We start from the raw sequence: 21055 nt of genomic DNA, 5'->3' as shown, positions 1-21055 counted from the left end.
GGATTTAGTGGTTTGTGGGACTCGGCTGAAATTTTTGATGACGTATCACACACGTTACTGTATTGGAGTCAAGCAGTGTGTGTGTGTGTGTGTGTGTGTGTTTAACCTACGCTTTAGGTATGTATTTATATTAATATTACACAAGTGAAGGGGTTTTATCTTAAAAATGCTTCCTAATTTGTATGTTTTGAGAATTTTAGCCATCAGAGAGCTTTAATAACAGAATGTCAACACATGTAGCTTCTGTGCTAACAGACTGAAGCTTGGGGTGACTTTTAATCCCTAATTTCTGTTTTATTTTTATTCTCAGAGGTTAATTAGGTGACTCAATCTGTCATGTCACTAAGAAATAGAAAACTATTCAAAGGTTAAACTAAAATGACAAAAAAAACAACACACTTTTTTTGTGTGTAGGTTTGTAAAGGAATTGTGTTGTTGTTTTGACCTTGTTAACTAATTAACTTAAAAATCTAATCAAATTTGTCACATACACGTACATACAGGGTACGACATGCAGTTAAATACTTTTTGTGTCTGTCTGGTATATAAGCATTAAAAAAAGGAAATAAACCAAAACCAAAAGGAGATAGATAAATAAATAAAAAAGTATAAACTATATAAAATATGAAAATATAAGTTGAAAAATAATGTATATACATAAATATACATAAATGTGTATTGTTTTTAAAGATTGTCCTTAAAGTGTCCATGTGCAGTTTGGTGTGTAAATAGTGTGTATAGTGTATAAAGTGGCACTGTGTTGTGCAAGTCCAGAGTTAAAGTGTCGGTCCGGAGTTAAAGTGACGGTCCGGAGTTAAAGTGACGGTCCGGAGTTAAAGTGTCAGTCCAGAGTTAAAGTGTCGGTCCAGAGTTAAAGTGTCGGTCCAGAGTTAAAGTGTCGGTCCAGAGTTAAAGTGTCGGTCCGGAGTTAAAGTGTCGGTCCGGAGTTAAAGTGACGGTCCGGAGTTAAAGTGACGGTCCAGTGTTAAAGTGTCGGTCCGGAGTTAAAGTGTTAGTCCGGAGTTAAAGTGTTAGTCCGGAGTTAAAGTGACGGTCCGGAGTTAAAGTGACGGTCCGGAGTTAAAGTGACAGTCCAGAGTTAAAGTGACGGTCCGGAGTTAAAGTGTCAGTCCGGAGTTAAAGTGTCAGTCCGGAGTTAAAGTGACAGTCCGGAGTTAAAGTGTCGGTCCGGAGTTAAAGTGACGGTCCGGAGTTAAAGTGACGGTCCGGAGTTAAAGTGTCGGTCCGGAGTTAAAGTGACGGTCCGGAGTTAAAGTGTCAGTCCAGAGTTAAAGTGTCGGTCCAGAGTTAAAGTGTCGGTCCAGAGTTAAAGTGTCAGTCCGGAGTTAAAGTGTCGGTCCGGAGTTAAAGTGACGGTCCGGAGTTAAAGTGTCGGTCCGGAGTTAAAGTGACGGTCCAGTGTTAAAGTGTCGGTCCGGAGTTAAAGTGTTAGTCCGGAGTTAAAGTGTCGGTCCGGAGTTAAAGTGACGGTCCGGAGTTAAAGTGACAGTCCAGAGTTAAAGTGTCAGTCCAGAGTTAAAGTGACGGTCCGGAGTTAAAGTGTCAGTCCGGAGTTAAAGTGTCGGTCCAGAGTTAAAGTGACGGTCCGGAGTTAAAGTGTCGGTCCGGAGTTAAAGTGTCGGTCCGGAGTTAAAGTGTCGGTCCAGAGTTAAAGTGTCGGTCCGGAGTTAAAGTGTCGGTCCGGAGTTAAAGTGTCGGTCCAGAGTTAAAGTGTCGGTCCAGTGTTAAAGTGTCGGTCCGGAGTTAAAGTGACAGCCCGGAGTTAAAGTGACAGCCCAGAGTTAAAGTGTCGGTCCAGAGTTAAAGTGTCCATGTAGAAAAGGTGTGGATAAACAGTGTAGATGGAGAGAGAGGTCCAATACTAGATCCTGGGTGTTTCCTGATTTAGACTCCGATTGGCCTGCGGGAAGAAGCTTCTCCTCATTCTCTCTGTGTTTGCTTTCAATGTTTCCCTGAACACAACAAAGAGAAGAGTCCATTGTTCTTAACTTATTAGCTAATTAACTTATTAACCAATCGTCACGTCCTCTGGATTATGCTAAAGATTAGTGCAAAAAAAAAAAATCGAGAAAATATAATCTGTTATTTGGGATTTCAAGACAGGAGAAAGACGCAGCGGCTCACAGAAAGCTTCAAACGAGCAGATTTTAATACAAACAGATCAATTTTATACAAAGTGACCTATATATAATATATATATAGGTCACTTTGTATAAAATTGATCTGTTCTCTGTAACAGCAGCACATGCACAGGGACATAAAAGACACGTAATCATTGATTTGGTGAACTGTTTCTGGACGGAGTCTCCAGTGTCACTTTGTAAGTCAGAGGTGAAGACGGAGACAGGAGACGATTCCTCAGTCAGAATGTTTACAGCTGTGTACAGCTGCTAGAGCAGGGAATCTTCTTCCTCGTGGATGTTCCACAAGGTTTAATGTAACGATAAAGGGATCGACACGTTTGAGTTACGGTGTCCACGTTACACCACATCATGGCGTTTCCCCCGAAGCTCCTCAGTCCTGTGATGTGGCTCAGATTCTCTGTGACCTTTACAGACTGTCACAGTTGCGTCTGCTGCTGATGGAAGTCATTGTTTCATTTTTCCTGATAAGGATTTAAACCACAAACACAGCTGAAGTTTTCCATAACAGCAGCAGCTGTGTTCAGTACGACAGAAGAGTGTAGAGGAGCAACGTCACACCTGTACTGCACCTTTACACTCCACTTACTCTGATAAATACCTGCCATCACTCTCACAACACACCTCCCCCCCCCCTCTCTCACACACACACACACACTCTGTCTCTCTCTCTCTCTCTCTCTCTCGCTCTCTCTCTCACACACACACACTGTCTCTGTCTCTCTCTCTCACACACACACACACACTCTGTCTCTCTCTCTCTCTCTCTCTCTCTCTCTCTCGCTCTCTCTCTCACACACACACACTGTCTCTGTCTCTCTCTCTCTCACACACACACACACACAAACTCTGCCTCTCTCTCTCTCTCTCTCTCTCTCTCACACACACTCTGTCTCTCTCTCTGTCTCTTTCTCTCTCTCACACACACACACTCTGTCTCTCTCTCTCTCTCTCTCTCTCTCTCTCACACACATACACTCTCTCTCTCTCTCTCTCTCTCACACACACACACACACACACACACTCTGTCTCTCTCTCTCACACACACACACTCTGTCTCTCTCTCTCACACACACACACACTCTGTCTCTCTCTCTCTCTCTCTCTCTCTCTCTCTCTCTCTCTCACACACACACACTGTCTCTCTCTCTCACATGCACACATACACTATCTCTCTCTCCTCTCTCTCTCTCTCTATCTCTCTCACACACACACTTTGTCTCTCTCGCTCTCTCAAACACACACTCTCTCTCTCTCTCTCTCTCTCTCTCTCTCTCTCTCTCTCTCACACACACTTTGTCTCTCTCTCTCTCTCTCTCTCTCTCTCTCACACACACACACTTTGTCTCTCTCTCTCTCTCTCTCTCTCTCTCTCACACACACACTCTCTCTCTCTCTCTCTCTCTCTCTCTCTCTCTCTCACACACACACACTTTGTCTCTCTCTCTCTCGCTCTCTCTCACACACACACACTCTCTCTCTCTCACACACACACACACACTTTGTCTCTCTCTCTCTCGCTCTCTCTCACACACACACACACTCTCTCTCTCTCTCTCTCTCTCTCACACACACACACACACTTTGTCTCTCTCTCTCTCGCTCTCTCTCACACACACACACACACACACACTCTCTCTCACTATCTGTAGTTGTCAGAGTCTCTCTTGTCAGCTTTGTCTTTAACCTGCACCAGCTGCGGGTTTTCATTGAAGCTGCCACGCGCCGACGCCGGGGTCTGATAATAATCAGTGCTGTGTGGCGAGGGCAGAATCAGAGCTCAGGACCTAAAGCCTGCGTGTCGTGAAGCTTTATCAGTGACGAGCAGCTGTGAACAGACACGCAGCCTGGGCCGAGCTTCAGCGCCGTCACTTCACAGACAATAAGCAAGGCTTTGTTTTGACTAGAGCCACAGCTCACACCTCGACCTACAGGCGGAGCTCGGAGCAGACGCTTCGTACACATCTGGAACAGCAGCCGCTCTCTGTAGAGGAATGAGCCTTTTTTAGTCCGTGTACAGAATTGTTTACACACACAGAGCCACACAGGCGCCACGGTAACATCCTAATACGCAGAAACCTCACAAAATCCCAACACATCACATCATCCACCAAGACACAACAACACTTTTACTTAACGTGTGTCATTTCATGTCTCTGAAATGTGGGTGGAGAGATAACGATCTCCAGACCAATGTTACTCCGTCATCGGCCTCATCATGACGAAACTGGCGTGTAAAACGCTGCATCTTCTCTCTCCTTCTTTTATCATTTGATATTTAATTATACACCAAACGTGGAACTGTTGACTCGGACATAAAGCTTTTTAGAGCTCGATCCCTCAGTGATAACGAGGTCATTGTGTAGTTTCATGGAGAAGTGTGTGTTTTTGTGTTTGTTTTTATTTTACAGTAGCGACGCTCGCGTAATGAAGGTGAAAGCTCTGTTTATTCACCGTCTTCGCCGCATCACGTCACGCTTTATCAGCACGAGGTGTAAACACAGCTGCACCAACGCTTCGAACCCGACGCTAGTCTTCTGGGTGTAAATGAAGCGACGGAGCGTGAACACGGGGTCGGTTTGTTTCACTCTTATTTCAGAGAACACCGATACACGCTGTTGTTGTCGCCGTCGTCGTCGTCGTCGTCGTCGCTGACCCGTAGCCGAGCGTAACCATGGCAACACTTTTTCTATCCCTGTACACTTAACGTCAAAAATCCGTCTGTAAGTTTTCAACGTTTCTCATCCAGACCATTTCTACTGAAAATATTCTAACGTTAAGGTATAAACATAATGAAGAATAAACAAGATAAAAACAATCCGGTCTCTGTGTAAACATTTACAGAAGATTTACAAAAATCTAGCTTCAAACTTCTGCACTTGTTACAGCATCGGATCAAATTTGCCATCCTTTTTTTTTTTTTTATTTATTACAACTCTAGAATCTTTGTCTCTTCAGGCGTAAATGATTTATGTTACGTTAATGACATAAATAAAAATTCTGTGTTAATATTACTTATTAATCAGTGTTCCTAAAATCATCCCAAATTTAACCGTATATCAAATGTCTGGGTGTTAACACTTTTACATCTAAAACATTTGTTTTTGTGTTTATTTTATTTGTTATTTTATTTTATGTATTTTATTTATTTTATAAAATAAAATATTTATTTTCTAATAAAATATTTTATTTATTTTATTTTTTATTTTATTTATTATTATTATTATTATTTTTTATTTTACTTTTATTTATTTATTATTTTTTATTTTATTTTATTTTATTTTATTTTATTTTATTTTATTTTAAAAGATCTTGTGTGACCATGAAGCTCTACACCCTTTTTTTTTATTATTTTACTTTGTATTTTGTACGTCATGAGTTAATGAAGCTTGAGAAGGACAGAAGAAGGTCTGGAGAGTTTTACAGTAACGCTCTTGAGCGATCTCAGTTATATATATATATATATATACTGTATATATAAAGCAAAAATAAAACTAAATAAACAAGTTGCAGTGAATGAAATGAAATGGTTTAGATCTGAATTTGTTTTGTAGAATTACAATTTTTAGTTGAACAGAAGTCTCTGAGTTAGACTTTATTTAGTGTGTGTGTGTGTGTGTGTGTGTGTGTGTGTGTGTGTGTGTGTGTTGATGTTAAGGATGTGGACAGATGTGAGTCAGTCTCTGATGCTCCTTCTATCACTAACAGCTGTCCTTTCTGTAACTTACGGAAAGATCCTAAAGAGAAACCCTGAGAACTTTATTATCCACACTGAGTCACGCCAGAGGGAGGGAGAGAGGGAGGGGGAGAGAGAGAGAGAGAGAGGGAGACAGGGAGAGAGAGAGGGAGACAGAGAGAGAGGGAGACAGGGAGAGAGAGAGGGAGACAGAGAGAGAGGGAGACAGGGAGAGAGAGAGGGAGAGACAGAGAGAGGGAGACAGACAGGGAGAGAGACTGAGAGACAGGGAGAGAGACTGAGAGACAGGGAGAGAGAGAGAGAGAGACAGGGAGAGAGAGAGAGAGACAGGGAGAGAGAGAGAGGGAGACAGAGAGAGAGGGAGAGACAGAGAGAGAGGGAGACAGGGAGAGAGAGAGAGACAGAGAGAGAGACAGGGAGAGAGAGAGAAGGAGAGAGAGAGAGAGAGGGAGACAGAGAGAGAGGGAGAGACAGAGAGAGGGAGAGAGACAGGGAGAGAGAGACAGAGAGAGAGGGAGACAGAGAGAGAGGGAGACAGGGAGAGAGAGAGAGACAGAGAGAGGGAGACAGGGAGAGAGAGAGACAGAGAGGGAGAGAGAGAGACAGAGAGGGAGAGAGAGAGACAGAGAGAGGAGCTGGTGTTTTTAAGCATATCTATGATACATGATGCTGTAACACAATAAAAACATCTTTATTTCAGTACCAGTTAAAAAGCTTCCAGTGAAATTTTGTGTAAAAAATAAAAAATTAGGATTCCTCAGAAAAGTGTGTTGTGACCTTTATGGCCGAGGATCAGGGAACAGCAGAGTCTACAATTAAATCTGTCTCCTTGTTGTTGTTGTTTTTTAGCTAAAAAGGCAGCGCTTCACCGTCACCATGCTTCTAATTGCTTGTTACAGAAAACAAAAGATAAAAATAAAACCTTTGTTAAAATCCGCATGTAAATTAGAATCACAGATCAGATTGAGCTTAGATTTGCGCCTCCTTGTGGTGAAAGGGGGTCGTTACTGAAGCGTCCCGTTGATTTGTACCGTACCGATTTGATATCAGAGCCTCAGACGCGAGTCTGTGAAAGGTGGGAAAGTTCTAAATAAAGGGTTTATATGGAATCTGAATGAAATATAAAGGCTGAACTTGTTTCCTTTCCTCTCGTGTGTGTTCTGGTGCGCAGACATGGCGTCTAGTCGTCTGGTCCTCCTGCGTACGATGCTCGGCTCCGTCAGAAGGCCTGTTGTAAGCAGCGCACGAGTGCCTCCTGTCACTCAGCATCTCAGCCCCCATGTTGTCGTCTCTGCTCCTTGCTACGCTCGCCATTACGCTACAAAGAAAAGTAAAGGTAAGTGTAGCGCCCGCGTCGCTCGTCTGTCCGTCAGGAGCATTTCAAAGAGCCGTGTGTGAGTGTAAGCTCGGGGTCGAAGCTTTGTTCTGGAGCAAAATCACGGCTCTTCAGTTCTAGTGCTTTGCTTAGGTTCGGTGAAGTGGCCACATGAGAGGACGGAATTCTTCTTGTCCTGCTTTCATATGTAATGGCACTGACGAGCGACCCGCATGCATGTGACTCCTTTCATTTCTCCATCAGAAATCTGTAGAATAGCTTTAAACCTTCTCCTCTCCACTCCTCCCCCCACCCCCACCCCTCCACGCCGCTTGGTTTCGAAGCTAAAGCCAAGAGCCAGACAGCTAAAGTGAGCATCAACGCCGCCCTGGTGGAGGACATCATCAGCCTGGACGAGGTGAAGGAAGAGATGACCGCCGCGCTGGCCACGCTGAAGGACGACTTCAGCCGCAACCTGAGCATCAGAACCTCACCAGGTCAGCACTGTTATCCCCACACTCACACACACACACACACACACACACATACACACACACTTAGTCAGATGATTCAAGAAATGATGTCCTGTCTCTGTAAGCATTTTCTATTTTTGTCCACCAGTTAAAGTTTTCCGGCATTTCGTTGTTTCTTATTTCTGTAAAAAGTAGTTTTTTAATTTACTAAAAGAAAAAAAGGTTCCTAAAAGGCTTCCAAGGTTCCCTTTAAGGTTCCTGGCTACTAAAGTGTGTATTCTGAAGGAGCTCCTAAAGGGGGTTTGAAAGTGGTGATTCTTTTTTCCTTTTTTTTTCTTCCCGCTTCCCACTAAGGTTTCCATGTTTATGAAAAGTTTTCTGGGCAGGTTTCAGGGAGCAGGCCTCATGGTTCCTGAGCAGGCTTCAGGGTTCCTGAGCAGGCTTCATGGTTCCTTAGCAGGCTTCAGGGTTCCTGAGCAGGCTTCAGGGTTTCTGAGCAGGCTTCAGGGTTCCTGAGCAGGCTTCAGGGTTTCTGAGCAGGCTTCAGAGTTCCTGAGCAGGCCTCATGGTTCCTGAGCAGGCCTCATGGTTCCTGAGCAGGCTTCAGGGTTCCTGAGCAGGCTTCAGGGTTCCTGAGCAGGCCTCATGGTTCCTGAGCAGGCCTCAGGGTTCCTGAGCAGGCTTCAGGGTTCCTGAGTAGGCTTAAGGGTTCCTGAGCAGGCTTCAGGGTTTCTGAGCAGGCTTCAGGGTTTCTGAGCAGGCTTCAGGGTTCCTGAGCAGGTTTCAGGGTTTCTGAGCAGGCTTCAGGGTTTCTGAGCAGCCATCAGGGTTTCTGAGCAGGCTTCAGGGTTTCTGAGCAGGCTTCAGACACCTCTGAGTTTCCTAAAGTTTATTTTAATTCTCAAAAAAAAAAAGCTTTCCAGAAGACTCCTGAAATGTTCTTGAATGATTTCCTGAGTTCATTAAGGACTTTCTGGGGTGAAGAAGTAGAAAGTTCCTGAAAGGATTAAACACCCACACACAGGTCAGCCGTGTGTGTGTGTGTGTGTTTACAGTAAGTGTGTGAGAGAGAGAGACCGGGTGAACAGAGGCGTCTTTTATTTATTTAATTTTGTTCATATTAGTGGTGGAGGTTATGTCAGGGTAAAGCAGCATTGTTTCACCTCCTGCTCCCTGAGGGATTATTCCACAACTCCACAAGCATCCACTCACTGATCCATTCTGTCGAGGTCTATTGTTCCCTGAGGTGGGAACCTTCACCGTGTTTGTGGTCGTTCAGGGTCAGATCTGATCACCTGAGACCAGCAAGGTGGATGTTTGCTGACATTTTGACCTTCTTGTTTATCCTCCCTCTCTCTCTCTCTCTCTCTCTCTCTCTCTCTCTCACCAACGTTGGGAAAGCAGGCAATCTGTCCGGTGTCTGTGCTGGAGGAGAAACCTTGCAATTCATGACCTCATTTCTTTTAGAGGGACTGATGGTCATCTGGGGCTCATTACTGCATTACTGAGTGTTTTTGTTGTGGAGGAGGGGCGGAGAGTCACCGTAGCTGTGGGAAGGACCTGACGAGGCACCGGATTAATGCCATGACCCAGCGTCTGGTCACTCTGCCGTCCTGGAAGCAGACTCACCATGTCATGCTCTTTATCTCCACCAGACATTCTGTTCTAACCCTGAATCCGATCCCGACATGATGAAGCGCAGGGTTCCAGAAAAGGTTCCTGATGGAGCTCCTGCTTTTCTAAATTTTGGATTGCCAAAAGGTTCCTGTGCTGATTCTTTTAATTAACTCCCGAGATCCTGTAAAGCTTCCTAGAAATATTCCTCATCGGGTTCCTGGGTTCAAAGCTTTATGGGCTTCTAAAGTTTTCAAAAAAGAGCTCCTGGACTGCTCGTTTCTTCTTGGTACCTGAAAAGGTTCCTGCAATGAATAAGCACTGATACAAAGGTCAGCCGTGTGTGTGTGTGTGTGTGTGTGAGATAAAACAGAAAGTCTGCTTTAGGAAGTTCTCAGATTTGTCGCATTAGCTAACCATCACATCTCAGTTTCTCCATATCAGCGATCACACACTCATTCGAATGAGCTGATGCTACAGAAATAACGACTTACAGAACTGACCAATCAGAATCGAGATCTCTCGGCACAGCGCCGTGTGTGTGTACGTGTACGATTAGTGAAACGTGGTGAGCGGAGATGGTACGAAGAGCCTTCATTAGTGAATATGTTCTTTATCTGAGTGCTGCATGACCTTTGGGCGTTTCCTCTGGAGAGGGCACGAGGTGGTGGCACGACCAGGAAGAGCTCAATTGGTTAATAGCCTCACCGCTGATCCTCATCGCTGTGTAATGGAGGAAAAGGCGGTCTGAGTGGAGGGAAACGTTAGCAGATGTGAGACGAGCCAGGTAACACACACAGACACACACACACACACACACACACACACACGAGACAGGGACCTGAGACACACTCATCTAGGCCATGACCAATCATTATCCACAAGCAGGAGCCAGCACTGTTGCTCATAGTCGAGGCACGCGCTGTTGCTAATGACAAAATGGAAGTTTGGTTCTCTTTAAAATCACATGTGTGATTAGGACTGGCTCGGGTTCTGATGGCAGTTTCACAAATGGTGTAATTTTTTTTCCAGGTACCGCCTGGAAGATTCGAGACACGGGGTTATGCAAGAAAATGGCATAAATATGGAGCTTTTGGCACACGGTCAGGCCGAGCGAGGAGGAAAGAAAAAAAACCCCAGAAGGAATCGTGGTAGATTGCGGCGCGTCCGGCGTAAGACGGTTAGTGAGGTAAGACAGGAGAGACAGCGAGACGAGGAGCAGCGGCGCGTGAGGAAGCGCAGATGAGTGGAGGAGACGTGCTGGCGTGAAGCTCTCAGTTCTCCGGGGCTTGAGAAGGAGCAGAGCGAGGTGGTGGAACTGCTCACTTTCAGAACGACTCACGAGTCAGACCTCGCTCTCTGTTTCCTGATCTTACGCCCAAATTAAAGAGGAAGGAAGAAAGAGTGCAGAGAAAAATATCTCCCTTCGTTTTTACACCACGTTTACAGAGTAAAACAAACCCACTGTCTGTGTGCTGGTTACGAGCTGGGATTAGGTTTATCTGCTGATGATGTCCCTGTGATGATGAATCCTGGACCCTGATTGGTCAGGAGGTTTTCTGCAAATCAGACAGTTTTTGTATTAACATGCTGATTTCTATGGAAACAGGTCGTTTTGTGGTGACTTGTGCATTTGTGTAACTTTTTATGGAAGGAGTCTACGGCGTCAGACGGCGCAAATCCGTGTCTGAGCATCATGACGAGTGTCTCTTCCTTACAGATGCTTTAATGTTGTACTGATGCACTGCTGTGTTTGTGTGTCCAGGTGCGCTGGACCACATCACCGTCACCACCAAGGACGGTAAATTCCCTCTGAACCAGCTCGGACAGATCTCCATGAAATCTCCACAACTCATCATCATCAACATGGCCAGTTACCCCGAGGTACTCACAGCGGGTTTGGGGGTAATTTAACTGCAGGGGTTGTTCAGAGAGGGGCAGCAGTAGCAACGTTCTCCCCTTCCAGCCGCTGTAATACCGTAAGACGTAACAGTGCCAGAGTTCCTACTGAGCACAAACATGTCTGTTGTGTACGTGAGCACAGAAGACGACTTGACGGCAGAACAGGACCGAGTTCGCTTAAAGAGAACGGTTTGGTACAAAGAGAGAAAATAGTAACGTGTTTAAAGTGGCTACATTCCCAGGTGCTGCTCTGTTTTTCATTTGTCATCTGGAACCTTCTATTCCGAGTCAGTGTTTTGGAAACTGAGAGAGTGAGAGAGTGAGTCAGTGCTCTGAAAGAAGAGAGCGACGGAATAAGTCAGTGTTCATGTAGCGGAGAGTGAAAGTGAGTCAGTGGGAGCAATGGGGCGAGTCAGTGTTCTGATGAGGAGGTCGAGTCAGTGTTCGTGTAGCGGAGAGTGAAAGTGAGTCAGTTTTCTGGAGGCAAAGAGTCAGTGGGAGCAATGGGGCGAGTCAGTGTTCTGATGAGGAGGTCGAGTCAGTGTTCATGTAGCGGAGAGTGAAAGTGAGTCAGTTTTCTGGAAGCAAAGAGTGAGTGGGAACAATGGGGCGAGTCAGTGGGAGCAATGGGGCGAGTCAGTGTTCTGATGAGGAGGTCAAGTCAGTGTTCGGAGCGACGGGGCGAGTCAGTGTTCTGGGCGATGGGGAGAGTCAGTTTTCGGAGTGATGGGACAAGTCAGTGTTTGGAGCGATGGGGAGGTCGAGTCAGTGTTTGGCACGATGGGGAGGTCAAGTCAGTGTTTGGCACGATGGGGCGAGTCAGTTTTCGGAGCAATGGGGCGAGTCAGGCCTGCTGTCTGGGACTCTGATGGATGGTTGAGGAGAAAAGTTCTTTGATCTCTCAGAGCGATTGAAGCAGAGGCCAGGAGTCTGTCAGCGATCAGGAAGTGACCGCACACTGCCCTCTGCAGCACAGACCTGCTTTCTAACACACACACACACACACACACACACACACACACACACACACACACACCTCTATCTTATTCTGCTTTTCTCTTTCTGTTTGTCTTGTCGTTCTTTCCTGCGTCTGCTCACTTCCCGTTCAGTCTCTCTCCCTCTATCCTTACTTCCGTCTCTGTCTTGTTTTTCTTTCTTTCCTCGGCTTTGCTTTTGTTTCCCGTTCAATTTTTTATTCTTATCATTTTCTGCCTCTCTGCCTCTCCATTTCCTTCTCTTCTCTCTCTTGCTGTCTCTCTTTCTGTCTACCCCCATTTCTCTCTCTCTCTCTATCTATCACCTCCATCCATCTCTCTCTCTCTCTCTCTGATGGATGACTTTTCCTCTTGGATTAAAGGCTCCTGAATGTTTCAGGCTTTAGTTTCAGTCCCTGACAGAGCAGGATTTCACTAAACTCAGTGCTACAGAATAACAGTTAATAGAATCTGCAGTTTTTCAGAATAAGATCTTTTATTTCCTGTTCTTTATATTATTAATGCACGCACGTGGACATCAGACTCACGTGAACGTGTCAGGGGTCTTCGTTAAAATTTTTTTTATATCACAACGTGTGTGTGTGTGTGTGTGTCAGAGGTGACTGGCCCACGGCTCGGAGGCAAACAGCTTTATAATGATCCTAATCCATTACACAAGGCAGCACCAGTTACGACGACGACATTGTTTTCCCGTCGTTCGTTACAACGGCACTGAAGTTACAGAGGAAAAAAAAAAAAGCCGTGCGAGTGTCTGTTGTGTGAGAGTTCATCAAAGAGCAGCGGTTAAGTGCTTAAGCCTTCTCTCGCTGCTTTACACACGGTCATTAGGGGTGTGTTTACTTTAGCTCCACTTTACTCCACTTTGCTTTGAACTCTGCTCGCATTTTCTTTTCTTTTCTTTTTTTTTTTTTTTCTCTTTCCTTCTTCATCTTGCTTATAAGGCATTACCTAAACCCAGCGTGTTATTTGCCTTTAGAGGCAGAACTGCTCAGGGAAATAATGATAAATGAAATTCAGAGAGCAATCAAACACACACACGCTCCGTATCGATCATTCGGTGCGAGAGGCGCTCGGGGGAAAAACGGAGCGCTTTTGGATCCGTTCGGGAAAGAAACCACAAAAAAAATCCACCTTTTCTGTGAGGGTTATGTTCCAGAAAACCCTCCAGTTGTTGAAGTTGACGTCTCGAACCCCTGCCAGACAACACCAGATGTTTTTGTGTAGAAAGTTCAAATATGTCAAACATCGCAATTATATCTGTGGTCTTTCATAGTGTATAAATAACTTCCTGTGCTGGAGTCCTGGAACTGATCCACGTTAAATTCCAGATTAAAAGGTTTGCACAATTAATACATCTGGTTGTAAAAAAAAAATAAATTATTATTCACCTGAAACATGCAAATGAGCCCAAAACACTCAAACACGTGTAGTAGTGATGGTTTGTGTGTGTGTGTAGTGTGTGTGTAGTAGTGAGTATGAGTGTTTTTGTGTGTATGTGTGTAGAAGTGATGTGAGTGTTTGTTGTGTGAAGTGATGGTGTGAGTGTTTGTTGTGTGTAGTGTGTGTGTGTAGTGATGTGTGTAGCGATGGTGTGAGTGTTTGTTGTGTGTAGTGTGTGTGTGTGTAGTGATGGTCTGTGTGTGTAGTGATGGTGTGAGCGTTTGTTGTGTGTAGTGTGTGTGTAGTGATGGTGTGAGTGTTTGTTATGTGTAGTGTGTGTAGTGATGGTGTGAGTGTTTGTTGTGTGTAGTGTGTGTGTAGTGATGGTCTGTGTGTGTAGTGATGGTGTGAGTGTTTGTTGTGTGTAGTGTGTGTGTACTGATGGTCTGTGTGTGTAGTTATGGTGTGAGTGTTTGTTGTGTGTAGTGTGTGTGTAGTGATGATGTGAGTGTGTGTGTGTAGTGATGTTGTGTGTAGCGATGGTGTGAGTGTTTGTTGTGTGTAGTGTGTGTGTAGTGATGGTCTGTGTGTGTAGTGATGGTGTGAGTGTTTGTTGTGTGTAGTGTGTGTGTAGTGATGGTCTGTGTGTGTAGTGATGGTGTGAGTGTTTGTTGTGTGTAGTGTGTGTGTAGTGATGGTCTGTGTGTAGTGATGGTGTGAGTGTTTGTTGTGTGTGTTTGTTGTGTGTAGTGTGTGTAGTGATGGTCTGTGTGTGTAGTGATGGTGTGAGTGTTTGTTGTGTGTAGTGATGGTGTGAGTGTTTGTTGTGTGTAGTGATGGTGTGAGTGTTTGTTGTGTGTAGTGATGGTGTGAGTGTTTGTTGTGTGTACTGTGTTTGTTGAAAAGAGGTGTGTGTTGTGTGTGTGTGTGTGTGTGTGTGTGTGTGTGTGTGTGTGTTGTAGTAGACCAGCAGGACCTCAAGCCTGGTCAGGGTCATTAAAGGTCAGTACTGCAGCCCCTCAGCCGTCTCCCAGAGGAGTGTGTGTTAACACTGCCCTGTGGCGCTTCTGCCACATACACACACACACACACACACACACACACATACATATATATTCACCCCTGCTTTAGATGCTGCACAGTTCACCTCAGATCAAAGGTGTGTGTGTGTGTGTGTGTGTGTGTGTGTGTGAGAGAGAGACTGTGTGTCTGTTTATCTGTTTGAGCATGAATCAGTCTTTGTGAGAATCTGTGTGTATGTGTTTAGAATAGGCAGTAGCAGGTACAGCCTCAGCTGGTGGTCATTAACACCCGCCCTTGTGTGTGTGTGTGTGTGTGTGTGTGTGTCCTCAGGCCACAGCATCAGCCACCCGTGCACTACAGGAGAGCAGCATGAAGCTGAATCCAGAGGTAGAGGGCACCATCATCAGAGTCCCCATTCCCAAGTAAGTGTGTGTGTGTGTGTGTGTGTGCGCGTGCGCGTGTGCGCGTGTGTGCGTGGCCTGAGGGCCAAGAATTAGCAAATCACTTTCACCTTCTAGTGGACTCTCTCTCTCTGTCTGTCTCTCTCTCTGTCTCTCTCTCTGTCTCTCTCTCTGTCTCTCTCTCTGTCTCTCTGTCTCTCTCTCTGTCTCTCTCTCTGTCTCTCTCTCTCTGTCTCTCTCTCTCTCTCTCTCCCTCTCTCTCTCTCTCTCTGTCTCTCTCTCTGTCTCTCTCTCTCTGTCTCTCTCTTTCTCTCTCTCTCTCTCTCTCTCTGTCTCTCTCTCTCTCTCTCTCTCTCTGTGCGTGTTTCTGTTCAGAAGATAACTAAGTGCTCAGTCTCAGTGTCTCTCCTCGTCTCTTGTCTCTCGTTGTCCCGCTGCACATCTCTGTATAACGTTGCGCGTCCTCTGCGTCCACTCGCCTGTAGCAGGTGCTCGTCTGGCGGCGGATCGCGAATGGGCCGGACGAAGCGTCTGCAATCAGCGCAGCCTCGTCACACACATCTGCACGGGTAAAATACAGAGTGCGGGGCTTGATTGGATCCCAATCATTAATTACACACATTGTTTGCAGTAAACACACGCCGCTCTTGGACCGCGTGCAGAACGCCTGGTGTCTGAGCGCTAATTAAGGAGGAGCAGAAGAAGAAAAACTTCTACACCTACCAGAAATTAGAGGAACGTAGCGTTGCTCGGGTCCTTGTGCTTTTTTTTTTGTCTCCTCCATTTGTTGTGTTGACAAAAAATAAAACTGAAAAAAAAAAACATTGACAAAGACAGACAGCCATCTCGTAGGAGTGACACTCTTTCGAGTAGACTTGCGAGCTGCTTCTTCAGATCTTCAGATCAAAAAGCTCATCACTTTTGTTCATTCAGCTACAAGAGCATCAGTGACATCAGACTCTGATGTCGTTCAGACTCCAGTGCCGGTTCGTTTCAGAGGTGTTCAGCGGTGTTGAGTCCGAGTCAGTGCTCGGTGCTCGGTGCAGGACGCTCGACTTCTTCGCTTCGACCTTCAGCTCCACACCACGTCTTAATGGAGCTCAGACTTTCTGTACGGTTGTGAGCTTCTGATTTGTGTCTCACGTGATCACATCACTCGGATTATTGGGAATTTTATTCGTTATTTAAAATGTGTGTGAATGGAAGTGTTGTTTTGGGCCATTTTCTAAATGATTTGGAATAATATTGTGGTGCAGATGTACACTAAGTAAAACACTGTACTCAATCTAAAGAGGTGTGTGTGTGTGTGTGTGTGTGTGTGTGTGTGTGTGATTGGCAGGGTGACTCGGGAGCACAGGGAGAACCTAGCCAAGTTGGCCAAACAGTTCAGCAACAAGGCCAAGGAGTCTGTGAGGAGAGTTCGCTCCAACGCCCTGGCGCAGGTGAGGAGGAGTAAAGAGGGCGTGTCTGAGGACACCATCCGCCTGGTCGAAAAGCAGGTGAGATGTTTCTGCTCCGCTCACACGCTGAAGTACAGGGAACCTTCACACACAGACTAACTTGCTATGCTACTTCCAGTTACAGATTAAATCCTAATCTCCAGTGAAGCCTTTATTTTTAACACATCGCTGTTTATGACTCGACCAAACCGAAGGATCTGTTACACACAAATAAAACTAGCATCAGCAAGTCCTTGATTACTTCAGAACTGGTTCATTAAATCCTTTTTTTTTTTTTTTTGCCCTGAACCACTCGGTATTTCATGTGGGATGCTCTTGAAACCAAAAGATCTAAAATAAAGCATGTATTTGTGTGTTTTTTTTTCCCCACTGATTCGTGTCTCCTGTCCCAGGTTCAGCAGATGGCCGACGCTTTCGCCGCAGACGTCGACAAACAGCTCGCCTCTAAAACCAAAGAGCTCCTGGGCTGAGCGATTCACGAAGCTTTCCGATTCACGAGTCGAGTCAGAAGCCGAACTCCCCAAAAATATCTTCACAGACGTTAACGTTTCTTTAAAGCTAAATATCCCGTAACCGGCGTGCTGATGAAACCGGACCGTAGGAGGCGGCGGCGGCGGCGGTCAGGTGTCAGTTGTTTTGCGTGTTTTTATCGCACGTAAACAAACGCCACAACCACGACACGGCAGAAACTGATTGGCGACCGCACCCATCTTCACATCCTCAAAACAAACAATCAGAAGGACAGATGAAGTTTTAATGCGATTCAGGGTTCCGCCCTGCTAATCAGAGCGACGCCGCACAGCCGCGCTTACGGAAGAAGTGCAGATGCAAATATAAACTAGACGGTTTTTACAGGATGAAGCTCATAATAAGACGTTTGTTTCCCGTATTGTTTTTTTTTTTTTAAGACGGTTTCTGTTTGTGAGAATAAAATCCGGATCATTTTTGGGATCAGTTCGGTCGTGTTTTTCTTTGGCACAGGTGACGTTTATCTCCCACACACACCAGTCCCGATCTCTTCAGTTTGTTTGCTTGTTTTTTTCTGGCCCAGAGGAACACGATGCATGGGTTTGCAGCAGAACAGGTTTCTCTCAAATGCACAAAAAAATAAATAAAATAAAGCCATCAGGGTGACTGAATAAACAGGCGTTCAGACAAGGCAAGTCCACAGGCAGGTTTCCACGGAGCCCGGGTCCATATGTCAGTAATTTGGGGGCATTGTGTATCTTGGCCTGGACTTGAGGCTCATGATCGATGAAGGGGTGAAAATCCTGAGTCTCTGGCTCCGTGCACCGGCCTGAAAATTGCTTTCAGCTGATAGCTTCACTTCGCTTTACATTTATCATGCGGATTGCGGCGTCTCTCTCTGTTTACAGCCGCCATGACGGAGGCCATCAGGAACCGGGGCCGAATGTTTTTCCTTCTGTGTCGCTGAAAATATACACGCGTAAATTGACTCTGTAAACTTTCAGATTGAAAAGCGAGCTCTTTTGGTCAGAGTCTCGCTCTCGATTATGCGCTCGACTCGAACACGTCTTAATGTAAAACCGCAAGGGAAACAAAATGGCTGCCGCTTTTTTGGCAGCTCCGTCTGAGAAACCGGTACGAGAACGAAGGAGCGGTTCGAATTCCCTTCGGTCTCAGATTGCTGTTCATAACACAGAAGGTGTTGATTCTGTAACAGCTCAGGCTTAACAAACTCCACACGGTTTTTATTAATGCGCTTCTAGCGTTTCTATGGTAACACCGGACGCTCCACACTACCTTGATGCTGTGTGTATAATGTGTAGAATTGTTGATATGGTGTTCATCGGTTTTGTGTTAGGAGACGTTTATACGTTTAGGGAAGGAGTCTCCAGTTTCAGCACCTTGTAACAATCAGCCACAGGGAAGGAGTTCACGCTTCCGGTTTGAAGTGAGACCTCGTACTCACGACCGCTTATCTGAACTACCTCGGGTCACGGGGAGCCTGTGCCTATCTCAGGCGTCATCGGGCATCAAGGCAGGATACACCCTGGACGGAGTGCCAACCCATCACAGGGCACACACACACACACACTCTCATTCACTCACGCTATCACACACTACGGACAATTTCCCAGAGATGCCAATCAACCTACCATGCATGTCTTTGGACCGGGGGAGGAAACCGGAGTACCCGGAGGAAACCCCCGAGGCACGGGGAGAACATGCAAACTCCACACACACACAAGGTGGAGGTGGGAATCGAACCCCAACCCTGGAGGTGTGAGGCGAACGTGCTAACCACTAAGACACCGTGCCCCCCGTACTCACGACCTGAAGTGTGTTATTCTTCTCACACACACACACACACACACTCTCACACACACATGTACACTTTATTATGACAAATGTAATTTGTGGTTGTGAATCTGAATGTGATCCACTCTTATCTCTACACATTGCTGAGTAAAATCTTCTCCCTTTGAGCTGATGCACGTTAGCGTGCTGACATGCAGCGTGTCAGACCGTGAGAGCGGCCGTAAAGCATCCGACCGTAGACAGCGGAGACTGGTTCCGTCTGGTTTATATGCATATTATTTACGCTCGAGCTGCATCACTTATCCTGCTGTATAGTCTCGTGGCAGCGAGCGAGCGCCGAGATCCCGGTTTCAGTGGAGAGCACGAGCACTTGTGCAAACGGCAGGGTCTCTAGCGAAGAAGAAGAGGAAGCGGTCTATTATTCTCATCCCGGGCCGCACTGATTACGCTCCGTATTCCGTGCTGCGGATGGGTGGTGAGGCGCGAGGAGGACGGTGAGACTCGAGAGCGCGTTTAATCACTTCAGCGCTGCTCTGAATTGGCTCGCCGCGTCCTCGCCTGTCTCTCGAGTGCGCGAGGCCACCGACGGCCTCATCAAGAATCCAATCAGCTTAACTGCGGAATGCACTTTGGAAAGCGATATTTCTTTCCTTTTTTTTTCCTCCCTCTTTTCCGCCGGTGCCTTTAAAAAGAGGGCACGCGGCCTCACTGCATATGCAAATTGGACCGAGGAAAATTAAAACGATTTTCCTTTGTGAGTGTGTGTGTGTGTGTGTGTGTGTGTGTGTCTGACAGAGGCTCATGTTTCAAAAGCGCACAATTATTTCAAGGTGGATCGTTTCTTTTTTTGATTCCGTGTTTATTATTTTTGTTGTTGTTGTTTTCTTGAGGAACAAACGGAGTCCCTTAACGAATTACACGCTTTATTTTAATCAGCGCTTCTGTTCCTCAACAAAATGACAGCTGAGTCATCTGAGCTCCTGCGCCTTACGTCTTCAGCTCCAGACGGCCGGCTCTCGGATGCACGCCGAGTATAGGATGTAAAGTCATTACTTCATTCTGTTCGTCGCTCGCTCATGAGGAGCAGTTTGGTTTGAAAAGACGTATAAACGGTAAATGATGTATTCAGGCTACAAAACCGTCAGTGCAAAGCATGAGGCTTGTATAGCTTTAGCAAAGAAAGCTAAATAATTTCATTCATAGCGTGGATTGGACCCCAAGGGCCACTGATGTACACTAAATAAATATTTATATATTTTTTTCTCTTTTCTGAACCGTCGCTCTGTGGTACTGTTACGTTCAGGTGAGCGATCGTGACATAAAGAGATTTCTGTGATGGATCACACACACGATCTGTAGAAAGTTCCAGCTACAGAGAAACACTGTTATAACTGTGGAGGAACGTTTAACACGGCTTGTGATCATTCATTCATTCACTCATCTTCTACCGCTTATCCGAACTACCTCGGGTCACGGGGAGCCATCGGGCATCAAGACAGGATACACCCTGGACGGAGTGCCAACCCATCGCAGGGCACACACACACACTCTCATTCACTCACACAATCACACACTACGGACAACTTTCCAGAGATTCCAATCAACCTACCATGCATGTCTTTGGACCGGGGGAGGAAACCGGAGTACACGGAGGAAACCCCCGAGGCACGGGGAGAACATGCACGGCGGAGGCGGGAATCAAACCCCGACCCTGTAGGTGTGAGGCGAACGTGCTAACCACTAAGTCACCGTGCCCCCGGCTTGTGATCAGTCTAAAGAAAACAAACTGTATCACAAGTTAATTAAGCCTTGATATTAAAATTCTTTTTTTGCAGCCCTTCAGGTATCTTATTATCTTATGCACAGAAAATAAATGACTTCAAAGTGAATTATGATCCGTTTTTGTACCTTAAACTGTCTAATCAACAGTGAAGATGTTTGAGCAGATCAGCGCTTTAATTCTCCGCCCTGGAGCCGAGCGAACGAGTAAAACTCTCGCTTTTGTTGCGTTTGTGTAAATTAGCAGACACTCAGGTGAGTCGTGTAATCCAGGTGCGGTGCGATCGCTTCCGACTTCGAGCGAAGCGTCGTTACGACGTCTGAGTGCTTAAGTCTGTCGGTTCAAATCGTCTGGACGTCGTGATTACGGACACGGGAGGAATTATACGTTTAGCTTTGACGTCCGAGGCGATTTCCTGCCCTCGTCTTGATCCTAAGTGAGTAGACAACATCTACCCTCCACCCCCACCCATCTACCTCCCTACGCTCCCCCAACACACACACACACACACACCCTGTCGTCTCTGAAGGCCTGCACTCGGGTCTCGAGGGAAGGCTGTAATCAGCGTAC

The 21055-nt window shown here is 46.0% G+C and overlaps 1 protein-coding gene and 1 long non-coding RNA gene across 3 annotated transcripts; both read left to right on the top strand.

Annotated features, from left to right (window-relative positions):
* The first annotated feature begins 6 nt into the window (after positions 1-6).
* Positions 7-17701, top strand: mrrf (mitochondrial ribosome recycling factor). Of its 2 annotated transcripts, none has more exons than XM_060895332.1 (7): positions 7-117; positions 7031-7195; positions 7519-7671; positions 11027-11145; positions 14892-14983; positions 16302-16404; positions 16815-17701. In XM_060895332.1, exons 2-7 carry the CDS (start codon positions 7033-7035, stop codon positions 16890-16892), a joined length of 708 nt encoding a protein of 235 aa, XP_060751315.1. In that variant the 5' UTR covers positions 7-117; positions 7031-7032; the 3' UTR covers positions 16893-17701. The 2 variants fall into 2 exon arrangements, with proteins under 2 accessions (XP_060751315.1, XP_060751314.1); XM_060895331.1 differs by having other exon boundaries at positions 11-117; positions 16302-16461; positions 16815-17658.
* LOC132862929 (uncharacterized) lies at positions 8254-10574 on the top strand. Its single transcript, XR_009650079.1, has 2 exons — positions 8254-10048; positions 10294-10574. It is a non-coding gene; the product is annotated as an uncharacterized LOC132862929 (long non-coding RNA).
* Positions 17702-21055: the final 3354 nt, after the last annotated feature.

This window comes from Tachysurus vachellii, chromosome 20, assembly GCF_030014155.1.
Source record: "Tachysurus vachellii isolate PV-2020 chromosome 20, HZAU_Pvac_v1, whole genome shotgun sequence".
NCBI lineage: Eukaryota > Metazoa > Chordata > Actinopteri > Siluriformes > Bagridae > Tachysurus > Tachysurus vachellii.
The sequence above is the reverse complement of the archived record's forward strand: the minus strand, read 5'-3'. Positions and strand labels throughout refer to the sequence as shown.

Coding starts and splice junctions, on each gene's coding strand:
- mrrf (XM_060895331.1), top strand. CDS start 7,033: ATGGCGTCTAGTCGTCTGGTCCTCCTGCGTACGATGCTCGGCTCCGTC. Junction 7,196..7,518: donor CGCTACAAAGAAAAGTAAAG/GTAAGTGTAGCG, acceptor TTGGTTTCGAAG/CTAAAGCCAAGAGCCAGACA. Junction 7,672..11,026: donor GAGCATCAGAACCTCACCAG/GTCAGCACTGTT, acceptor TTGTGTGTCCAG/GTGCGCTGGACCACATCACC.